Here is an 11,912-nt window from a genome sequence, read left to right as displayed (position 1 = left end):
TTTCACTGAAACTATGCAGAATGCGACTTCAATGTAAAGAGTTTAGCTTCTCAGGCAATTGAACTTGAGGGCTCTGAACCTCGAGACGACACCCTGGTCCATAAGAATCATTTATAGATCTATCTTACGATGGGATAGCAACAGTTTTTGGCAGGTTTGTGACTTTTCTAGAGACACTTTGTCTCTGGATATGTTTTCTCTTCGTACTTCAGCACATGAAAGCAACAGGGTCTCACTGCCATCTGATTCATGACATACCGAGGCTTCAGGTGTCATTATTTCTCTCTTCTCTCACACTATGAATACTGGGTATTCTCAGAGGTTGCTCTTTCAAATTGCTGTGATCCCCTTCGTCCTGCAGTGGACGGTGGCGCCTGTGGTCTGACATATTATTGCAGAGGAAGTACTCTGAAGTGGTGCTGGTGTTTTATGAGCAGCTCTCTCAGAATGGATTAGGTAAGCACTGCATGTCGTGAAACTGCACTTGTCCTAGAATGGTTCGATATGAGCTTGTGTTCTGTTAGTTTATGCCTGCCTGTTTTTTACAGTTTATTCAAAAGAAAAATGTTGTCAAAAAAAAGAAAATGTTGGCCTTTCTATATTAATTCTATCAGGATTTCCTCTCAATGTCCATGTTTACAAAACAAATGTCTGAACAAAGGCCAAATGAATGAGCTAACTGCTAATGGGAACATTCATGCTTGCTGCGATATCAATGCATTCTGACTGGATGCCATCCTGTTACTGGAGTAACAGATGTACAGATCGTGATGAAACCTGGTAAAGAATGTGGAAATAAACATTACATTTACCATAATGGTTTTGTCCAGTCTCGCTTCTCTCATTTTGCTTTATACACAAAAATGCACAATTGATTTGAATGGAGACGCTGACCAAGCATTTCTTTAACAAGGTGTTCTCTTAAAATGCAAAGGGTGGGTGGAGTTTAACGTTAAATGTTTAAGAATAATTATGCTTTACTGTTTGTTGGTGGTCTTTCTGAGGTTCTAGTCCACGGAATCTAAAATAAATAAGAGAAACATGGCAGGTTTTGGGGAATAAAATAATGCATGCAAATTTAAATGAAGTCACCATGAAATACTTACAGCTTAGACATTTAAATGCCACTGAATTCACATTATCAGTCGTTTACTTTGAAAACCGTCCATCTGATTGTTTACATTTTGCTTCTTTTTTTTTTTTTAAATGTTCAGGCAATTTCAAGTAGTGCAATTTTAACCACGGGTTTCTTTAAATTGGTTCAATTTCAATAACGTGTACTTTTTTTTTAAATTGACATTTTTGAGATCAGATATCAAGTTTTCTAAATCCCTCCACTTAAAATTATCTGAACATTGCAGATCAAAATTTAAACCACATAAATAAATATATATAATTTTCATATTTCAATGCTATATACTTGGTGGCATTTAAAATAAAGTAGGTTAGATTTGTATTACATTGAGTTACTATACATTAAATGCATTTGCCAGCTGTACTTGATACTGTAAAGATCAAGTTTTGACATTCAAATCTAATTTAAACTCCCTAACCCGTATTAAGAACCTAAATGAATTCCCCCATAACCATCTGCAGCATTATCATGGTTTTATAAAGAGAAGTACATACAAAACACACAAATGCAACCAAAGAAACGCAGCACACAGGTTGGATAATAGTTTATATTTATATTTGTATATATATATATATATATATTATATTGTGTTTACTTAACAAACATGGTAAATGCAATGTCTCCAAGTTAGCTGTAACAATAAAAATACAATATCTTTGTGTCCTTAAAGTACATAGAATTAAAACAGCAAAACAAAAACAAAACCGCCCTAAGTAGTTCGCAGAGAGGTACAAATATACAGTACAAATCTATTTTATTCAAAAACCGTACAAACAGAAATGAAACAAAATAGAGATATTAATGCTTTGTTAAAGTCAGGTAGGTGTAGGGTATTCTAAGGGAGCACTTTCGGTCGACAACTCTAAGGCTTCTGATAAAGATCAATACATATTGGTACGGCCATACGATATTAAAACTCACTATACAAAGTTCAACAACCTGGATTATACTTGAGGATTGAATGTTACATTTACATCATTGCATATATTTTGCAGATTTAGGCATTTTAAAAAATAAAAAGATGCTGTTTTTTGATAGTTGCACGTCACTTAAAAAGCCTTGTGCCAAAAATAAATCTGAAAATACACTTCTCTAAAAACTTTTAACCGTTCTTGTTTTTCCCGATTTAACTGGACATCAGCAACACCTACATCTTCCTAGATTCACTTTTGCATTAAATGCTGGATCAAACAGGAAGTAGTTCACAAGAGGAGTTACGATCCCCACTGCCAGCCTCACAAGACTTGATAAACCATGACATCACCACCGATGGAGCGCTATCTGTCTTATCCTATTACTAAAAACCTAGAGTCTGTTGTCCAGAGACTGGGGGGGGGGGGCACAAGACATCAAACACTATCCATTAATTCAAAAGGGTAAAAAAAACTACTGAACTTGTGCAACCATAAAAACAACATTAGCGTGTGTTTGGAAATAATGGACTGCCCTTCTTTGCTGACACTTGTAAACACCTTGTAAAAAGTGCGGAGAAGAGCTTCCATTTACACACAACAGGAATTAAAGGCAAGTAAAAGAGTGTATTAAAAATGTAAAGGAATTTATAAAGAAGAAGAAAAACGGCACGCTAACACAGAGTTGCAGGTTTCATAGAAGAACTGTCTTGAGCCCAAAAAGGAATACACCGCCACCCTTTGAGAGATATGGATTTGTGCTCCGAAGCGTGAAAGTGTCAGAGCGAGACATTTCTGATTTGCTCTTAGTCTCAAAAGGGAACAGCACGTTTACCAGAAGCCTTATTCCATTATTTCGATTTCACACATTGTACAAAGCAGAGTTTAAGGCATTATCGACAAGCATCATCAAAGCTATCTATACAAACAAAAAAAAAAGCAGCTATCTACAGAAACACACACAACCTGCAATTTCTCTGTGATTTTGTGTGCTTTACATTTTCAAACTCTTCAATTTAACCAACAGTTAGAAGTTGAAAACACTGTAAAAGGAGGGGGTTTAGTGCAATTACTTACAGCAACAGACGATCAGTGATGTGAATACGAATTATCGGACATCTTGGTAGAAGAAGCTTTTCTGCTTAACGTGGCTGACACTGCTAAAAAAAGAACAAAAACACAAAAGGCTCGAGGCAGAACAGGAGGGTCTGCAGTGAGGGTCAACAGGGGGTCAACACTATTTAAACCCCAACAAATGCATTGTGATGAACTAAATGTTGAAGTGGTGTAGCAATTGGGGCAAAATTAATGCTTACAGAACACAAGAAAAAGAGTGACACTCGAGTGCTTTTTCTCCGACAGTAAAAGCTTCCTGGACTATAGGAATGTGGGGACTACCGAGAAAAAAATTAACTAGCAAAGCAAAATACTGGTTTGTATTACAAAAAGGTCATTAAAGCAACATTCTATAACCAGACATTAGACTCAAATGACTGCATCTGCCCTACTGCTTCACAGAGTTGAACTTAAGACAATGAAGCGTAGAATACTGAGTTTACTGCATAGAAGATGCCACGACTGAGTGAGACGCTTGCAGGTTTGATGTATATTGCTTACAGCAGGAACCAGATGTGATGAGCCTCTGATGGTTAGACGTGTTCTTGACTTCGACCCCCGTTGCTGAGCATTTTAAAAAGGAAAGGTTCACATTTTTCAAGCCTAGATTAATACAATAGAGAGGGTTAAAACATATTGATACTTGAGTATTACAATAATATACAAATCCCACTGTTCTGATGCTTACTTAGATCAATGCATATGGCCGTGTGCTCGTTATACGATAGTTTTCCTAATATGATATATTAGAAATCCCAATACTTGGCCGTTCAATATAGCGACACATTGAAGTGTAACGCCTCTATGGTGATATGCATCTTATTACCAGACTCTTGCAAATACACAATCAGGTCGCAACAGTGAGGACTGCCTCAAATGACAGAGCACGTTATGTAACACTACTATTTATAATGAATGAGACATTTTTTTTTCAAGTGATTCGAGTAACAGGGCAATCTACATCTACAGGGCATGTCAGACGAGTTTTAAAAGACTTTCAAAAAAATGTGAACCTGTCCTTTAAAGCTGCGTATAAAGACAGTTGATGTGTTTCTGTCTCTGTGGACCCCCCCCCCCCCCCCCCCGCCCTGCTGACAGAGGGTCAGGCGGTTAACTCAGAGAACCACGAGGTGAGGAGAACATGAGAGTTGGAGAGGACAGACTGACAACACTTTTTTATGGGGCTGATGGACAGAATAAAACCACACAGAACTGACAACCAAGAAACACAACGCATGAGAAGTGACCCGATGTTTCCCCAGAGGTTAAAGCTCAGGAAAAAGGGAACTGTGTGATTTACTTTTCAATGGGAATGTCTGCGTGAGGAATGCTGTCTGATTATAAACCTCTGAATGATTTCATGTGTGGTCTAATTGCACTTATATTCAATTTCACCCTTTTGGATTTTCCAGTGACAAAGGATGAACATCTGTCAGAAGGAGGAAACTGCAGCATCCATCTTGGCTAATTTGTAAACAGAGTTAAAAAAAAAAGAAAGTCAGTTTCTTTTGGCGCTCTCACCACAAAACACCGGCAACAATACTTTAAACATATTCCCTTCATTAATGACAAACACCTACTGAACTGTGACCCCTATCAACAAGGTCAGTGTGAAATCAATGAGTGACATCATCCAAGACAATCATAAGATCCACTGGATACAATATACCCTAGTACAAAAGCAAAGGACCGTGTTTGTTAAACACAAGATAATGATCACAACTTGGAGATGCACTTGAGATAAAATATCATCAGTGAGATGGAGAATCAAAGAGAAGCTTCTACAAGGAGCTCTTGAGAAATTGGTCATGCATAATTGCTTGTGTAGAATTACTGAAGGAACACCAACATAGTGCATCACCTTTAAAGGTCAGGGTTCAAAAAAGGGTCAGATCTGACACCTTGGATATAAAACAGCCCACGATGACAGACTCCCTGAGGGGGAGCCGTACGGCCGGGTGCTGTAAAACAAATATTGCTTTCATTTGTTAACGGAGCAAAGACAAAAACCTGATCACTGACCCACTCACATGCAGGATTCAGGGTCATGACTCATTCTCACAGGTGGCTTTGGTGCGGACCAGCCAGTGCCTCCTCTGAAAAACACACATTTGCTTTTGGTGGGGAGAGCTTTGAGGTATATAGAGGAGGGGGGGTGGTGCTGAGGAAGTGATTCTTCTAAAGGACAACACTATGGATATTCTCACTGATGATACTGGAATGCAGGATATCTCTACGTATCATAGAGAACAAAGCATTGTTCCAATTTCTGGCTTTTATGCAAATACATTCACAAACATAGATTAAACCAGAGGGCATGAGCACGTTTTTTTTTTTAGTAGAAAGTGATTGCTGAACAGACACATTGATTGATTTATCACTATTTCGATTGTAAGACAAGTGGGACGTGCCACACTTCGCCTGAGAGAGGATCTCATTCTTTGCAGACTCGCCTCCTGAAAAGGAAGGAGGGGAGAGGCTATCTCTGCCGACAGCAGAGGCTTTTTATCTCATGCCAGAAAAGCATAATGTAACATAACCTGACAGTTAGCGTCAACAGTGCCAACAGCACTGCAGGAGCCGCTGCGTCAGCAACTGCACTCCTTTTTTGGGTAAATGCTTCTGAAGAAAACAGGATCTTAGGAATGGAGGAGACGAAAGATCGCTGGCTGGGATCTTTAAAAAACATCAGAACCTGCCGAGGTGTAGCTTCACTCTGCTACCAACACATTCTTCATAGTCCTTGGTCTTCCAAAGAGACCATTTGGTCAAAAAGGAAACAAGAGTGGTCTGAATGTGATGGTAAGCTCAAGCATGGGAATGAGGAAGTGGCGACAAAGGAGGGAGGGAGGAAGAGGAATGCAGTGTGCAAAGGACTATGGTGGGCATCGGATCCGCTACATACTTTCTACTCAGCTCGTCAGCTCCCTGTCAGACGGGAGCTGGCTGGGAAACCACAGGCTCGTGTCCTTTGGCTGAGTGACAACCCAACAAACCAGAACTTCTCACCAGATAGACAAAGGTCTTGTATGTTTGTATAATCTAGGTGTGCAAAATCTCAAACAATCTGAGGCTACATTCGCACTTTTTTTCCTCTTTCTCTCCTTGTCAGACTCTTTCACGTGCTACCAAAAGTGATGCTACTTCCCTGCATTAGAGCGCCCCTCAATGGACAGTTTGACCTCCTGGGGGATGAACGAGGGCCTCGTGTGGCCAGAGGTGCTTATTTGAGGGCGTGGCCCTTCGTCTCCCTTCATACCATATCTTTGGAGGCCAGGTGAGGACCAGCGTCTCTGAGAAGCACCTAGCGCAGCCTGCATTGCTCCCAGCCCGGCCCCTGCAAAAGCAGAGCCCTCTGTGTGCAGGTGGTAACTGCTGTGGCTCCTGGGGTGCTCTGCTGAGGTCCTACTCTGTCTTATGAGGGACTCAGAGAGCCCAGCGGCCCCGTAATGCGTGGCTTCCTCCTTATCGACTGCTTCCTTCTCACCGTCCCTCTGTCTCTCTCTGTGGATGCGGTCCAGCCTGAAATGAGATGGAGGCCGGGACTGTTGAGGGGCAGGGGGCCCCATGAGCTGGTGACCAGGCCCTGATGAAGCATTGGTCTTGCTTAAAGTCCTGGACATGTTCTGCTGTTGTTGTTGTTGTTGTTGTTGTTGTTGTTGTTGTTGTTGCTGTTGTGAGTTATGGTGCTGCGGTTGTTTCTGCTGCTGAGGCTGAGGCTGCTGCTGCAGAGTGATGGACACACACACGTCCCCCACCTGCAGGGGGTGGCAGGCCAGGTCGTAGAGCTGCGCCGTGCGCTCGGGGCTGCAGGACGACCAGCCCTGCCCGAACACGAAGAAGGGGTGCTCCGGGGGCACGTCGATGGTCACTTTGCTCTGCTGCTCCCCCACAGTGAAGTGAAGCGAAACCAGACCTGGTTTCTGCTGGCTGGCACGGATGTCCACCACCATGCTGGAGTCGATCTTAAGCCCCCCGCTCACCTCGGCGCTGCGCACAAAGTCCTGAGTCTGCAGGTCCTCCACGCGCTTCAGCTCTCCAGTAGCAAGCTGGATGATGGCTCCCTTCATGAAGTGAGACGGGTTGCTGGGAGCCGAGGCAGGAGCGTGGCTCAAAGCTAAGGCCTGATCCGCTGCTGGCTGGACAGGGGGCTGCTGAGGGGGCTGCTGCTGGGCTGGGGTCGGCTCCACCCTTTCAAGGAGGCACACTCTGGCTGAAGAATCCGAGGCTTTAAAGCCTGGGTTAGGGGAGGACATGGCGACTGAGGCGTTGTTTGACTGTATATGGTAGTGTTGCTGCTGGGGGGGTTGGGGGTGGTGCTGCAGGTGATACTCTAAGGGAATCAGAACTGGTTGCCCATTGGCCAGCACCACAGCGTGGCCGGGTGGTCCTGCTTGCTGCTGGAGAGCGGCCATCCTGGGATCACTGTAACTCGCAGTGTGAGTGGGGAACGCAGTCCGACCTGAAATCATGCCTGTGTTCTCTCCATGGAGATCTCTGGCTCTCTGAGAGAGGTTTAAAGGAGCAAAGGACACCTCTTTCCGCACTTGACTAGAGAAAGCCAAACGGCCAACCACCTGCTGAACCTGGAAGTAGATAAGAGGAATATGTGTCACTTCATTCTGCTGAAACAAACTTTTATTTTAACACATCCAAATATCATCCCACAGTAGCATCCTGAGTCACAGCATGTTATTGCACCTAAAAAGGTAGAAATACATTTAATTCATCTCATCCTTCAAACCTTTTTTTTTTGCTTAAAAATAAAAAGGTACGATTATTCTGCCATACCATTTCTTGTTTTTTTTTTATGTCCTAAGATCATAAGAATCTGCAGCTGCTTGCAATGGCCATTACTTGGTATTTCTTTACTGTGCACCTCCATGTAACCATAATGAACAAAGCCTAGGCACCAAGTGGCAATTGGGTGTGAGCGGTTACCAAATGATCTCTGGAACCACAGCACAAAATTAAGGAAGGAAGCGAGTCTAATATTAACATGTGCGACTGAGTCATTCAAATACTGAGATACAGTTACGAAACATACTCTAGAATATTCAATAATAATGTTGCACCATTATTTAAGAACTACGAGCTGCAACATGTGACAATATTATAAACACATCATCAGAAAGGAGCAGGGAAAAGCTTGTATTAACCTTGTTAATCAGGATATTCTTAATCTCCTCCCATGGAAAAGTCTGTATATAAAAAACATATTTCTCCATCTGCTGCTAAAAGTTAGGAAAAGAGATTGACAAGGAATCATGTGTCTAATGAGGAGACTATCAGTGTGCCTTACCTCCAGGTCGCTGTCTGGGCTGCTGCGCTGGCCAGGGGAACCCCTCTCCTCCAGCCGTCGGTTCAGCCCTCCTCTGTCCTGGCTGTACTCCTGGGCTGCAGAGTTGGATGCTACCTGCAGCAGACGTGCATTTCTGGCAGTGTACGCAGAGTCCAGTATGACTTCCCTCGCCCCCTGCTCTTTATCGCCTCCATTCATCTCTGGCTCATTGTCCTGTTGGGCACTGTGGGAGTCTCTGGTGGCCGCCCTGGCGCCCTGAGGGTGATAGAAGAGTGGCATCCCTCGAGAGCCGAGCTCTGATGCAGGCAGAACTCCCACAGCACCAAGGTGCTGCTGGGCAGATTGCTCTGAGGGTAGCATCAGTGGGACGCCACCTGATGCTGAAACTTTGGCAAAGGTATGAGTGGCTAACTGGGCCTGAGGAGGTGGGGAAACAACACCTTCTGGTAAGACAGAGGGGTAGGGAACAAGGTGGGAGACAGCATGGGACTGAGGAATGGTGCCTGAGGGAGAGATTAATGATCCCGGGACAAAGCCAGGGGGTAGAGCGTAAGGTACGGCTGCATAAGGGGAACTGACAAACTGGAGAGAGGAATGCGGAATCTGGGCATAACCAAGGGGAGGGTAGGAAAGGCCTGGATGCTGCAGGAGAGGGGAGTGTACAGTGTAGGCTTGAGAGATATGGCTTAGCACTGGGTGAAGACTGGTAGGCGCGTAGGTGACAGAGGGAAGAGCCACTTTGTACAGCATACTGTACTGGTCAACTGGCACTGCTGGCATGCCTTCAGAATTCTCCATCCCATAATGAAGCCCTGGCTGAGCTCGCAGCCACTCTCCCGACGGTGATCCTCCCTGAGTGTCACTGTTGGCTGCAGAGTTCTGGATGGAAACCAAATCATCTTCTCCAACACCTCCGCCAGCTCTACTGCCACCTCCGCTGCTGCCCCCCCCTGCAGCCCCGGCTCCTCCTGCCCCTCCACTGCTGTTACAAACCAGGAGGTCCCTTTTCTTAGGAGGCAGGCACTCCTGGTTGCGTTCCTGAGCGTGTTTCATCGCAATCCTCTGACCAAGCAAGTCGCTTTATTGTACTGCACAGGAAGTGAGAGTTGCAAGCCAGTCAGCCTGCACAGGAACCAGTGTTGAAATCAACTGGCTGACCTTGTCTACCAATTCACCTGGAACAAAAAGCAAAAAAAAACAGGATCTTATTATCATTTTATAATATGAATCATCCATGAGACCTGTGATTCCAGCCCCAAATTCACACACATCTATACATCTTATCTTATTCTACAGTGATAGTATCATAAATAGTATGTGTCTGTTAAACCAACTCTTCTTTGAGAATGAATACAAGTTTTAATAATATAATGATTTCTCAATATGTCAAACAATCCAACAGTTTTCTGCTGTATCACTCTATTTAGTGGACTATTTCTAGATGTGTAAAGTATAGTTTACTCTCAATCCAGCAATCAAAATATAGCTAATGCAGAAACATTTGGCATCTTGACTAGGGTTTCAATTTAAGTTTCGCAAGTTTGAGCAAAGCTTGGGTGGAGAGCACGAGCCTAAATGACTCACCCACCGGAGGTTCAAACACCGTGGGCTTTCCCAACATCAGAAATGTGAAATGGCAAAAAGTACCTCTCTTTTGTAATGTAATGTATGATGCTAAGATATTGTTCAGCATAAGCTGCAGGACGTCCATCCCGTTAAATCACAACAAAATAAGTACACCAGAAAATATACCATAAGCAACATCTCAGCTATTACCTCTTAGTTTTACTGTAATTATATAGATTATTCTATCGTAAAAAAACAAACGAAAATTTGATCAACCGTTTTCTGTTGTCCTTTTCATGACAGGTGTACATTCCTGCGCTCATTGAGCAGATAAATGTGGATAATAACATTACATTTGGTCATTGGAAGTAATACCAAGAGAAGCAAGTTCTTATTTATGCTAAATGTAACTTCGAACAGCTCTGTGTTTGTCTATGATTCAGACTCGAGTCTGTTCCTGGTTTCATTTAACACATTGTCCAGAATACTCAGTAAACATTTGTACTGCAACAAAACCCTGAACAGCACTGTATAGGAAACCTTTGCTTTATAAATGTCAAAGTTTTCTTCTAATCGCCGCTTCACTTCCCTTTAGAGTAACCATGTTTACCGTTAGCTAGCACAGTGGCTGACTTAGCTAAAGTTAGCTAGCACATTCGAGTCGTCATTTTAGCATAAACAATGGAAAGTGACAGAATGACATGTAATACACGAACACTAAACGTATAAGTGAGTTCAAATGATAAATAATGGTATATGAGACAGTTAAGCTTTCTCTGTAATGTATCTCTGGGCACCAGCCCAGAGGTTCCGGCTAGTTAGCTCCACGGCTAACACAGCTACAACAAGCTACATTAACTGCCTTCAGTCTTCATAACTAACATGGCAATTGGCAGACATGCCTATAAAATATGGCTCTGCTTTGAGTCATTGTTTGCACGTACCTCCAAATGTCATCGCGAAGAGGCTTTTCTTTATAAAAAGTTGATATGCGGAGGGACAATTGAAGAAATCAAGGCTAAGGAGTCGAGCCCATTTCGAAGGCCAGCATAGGCGCTCACCAATGACGTCACCAAATTGATTCAATTTCCTGTTTTTTTTCAAGATAGATAAACAGATAGACAGATAGACAAGATAGATAGATAGAAAGACAGACAGACGTATAGATATATGGAAAGAATGTGTTTCTGACAGAATTATAATGTATTTCCCTTATTGTGATGTTGTACAGTAGGGGGAGCAGGTGTATCTTAGGTTTATCATATAACAGATACAATTAATGTTGACGCTGTGGCTTAGTTGGTCAAAGTGCCTTAAACAGGAGATCCTGGGTTCAAATCCCAGCAGTGCCTTAAACCAACAACTTCCATAGACACATTTACCTATGGAAATGCTTCAAGTAGATTTTACGTGTTTAAGGATACTTCTAAATAACAATCTCAATAACCTTAACCACACCATTTTTTTTTTTCCGGTGTTGAGTTCCTCTTTGTCAATCCAAATCAAAATAATGGATATAATTAAACAACAAGATGTAGAAGAAATCCTGAAAAATACATTAATATTAATTATGATAGTAGATTGTGACTTTGGTGTTGTGGCTTAGTTGGTTTAAGTGATTTATGTTCTCTATTTAGAATTATAATTTAACTCCACCAACAGCTTATTCAATTAAGTCATCACAGATGATGAGTGTATGCAAGGAGAAAGGAAGGTAGACTCATTATTACAGAAACAAAAGGTTGCTCGTTTTTTTTCCAGAGCCCTCCCAAGCTTTAATAGAAAAAGCATTGCATTATTGAGTCAGAATCCAGTGAAATAAAAGCCAGGACACAAGTTCATTTGAAAAATATTGTAATGATTGGTTACTGGTACACATTCA

At 42.5% G+C, this 11,912-nt stretch overlaps 1 protein-coding gene across 1 annotated transcript; it reads right to left on the bottom strand.

The window, feature by feature from the left end:
- Positions 1–1,699: 1,699 nt before the first annotated feature.
- atxn1l (ataxin 1-like) lies at positions 1,700–11,061 on the bottom strand. The gene is made up of 3 exons (XM_010788013.1): positions 10,975–11,061; positions 8,465–9,639; positions 1,700–7,748 (listed from the first exon to the last, which is right to left on the bottom strand). The coding sequence occupies exons 2-3, from the start codon at positions 9,515–9,517 to the stop codon at positions 6,303–6,305; spliced, it is 2,499 nt and encodes an 832-aa protein (XP_010786315.1). The 5' UTR covers positions 9,518–9,639; positions 10,975–11,061; the 3' UTR covers positions 1,700–6,302.
- Positions 11,062–11,912: the final 851 nt, after the last annotated feature.

The sequence above is a fragment of the Notothenia coriiceps genome, unplaced genomic scaffold, assembly GCF_000735185.1.
Source record: "Notothenia coriiceps isolate Sejong01 unplaced genomic scaffold, NC01 NC01_scaffold00031495, whole genome shotgun sequence".
Lineage (NCBI taxonomy): Eukaryota > Metazoa > Chordata > Actinopteri > Perciformes > Nototheniidae > Notothenia > Notothenia coriiceps.
The sequence above is the reverse complement of the archived record's forward strand: the minus strand, read 5'-3'. Positions and strand labels throughout refer to the sequence as shown.

Excerpts from the sequence above, each read along its gene's own strand:
- atxn1l (XM_010788013.1), bottom strand. The coding sequence starts at position 9,517 with ATGAAACACGCTCAGGAACGCAACCAGGAGTGCCTGCCTCCTAAGAAA. Across the intron at positions 7,749-8,464 it reads GCCCAGACAGCGACCTGGAG|GTTCAGCAGGTGGTTGGCCG; the intron begins GTAAGGCACACT and ends ATCTACTTCCAG.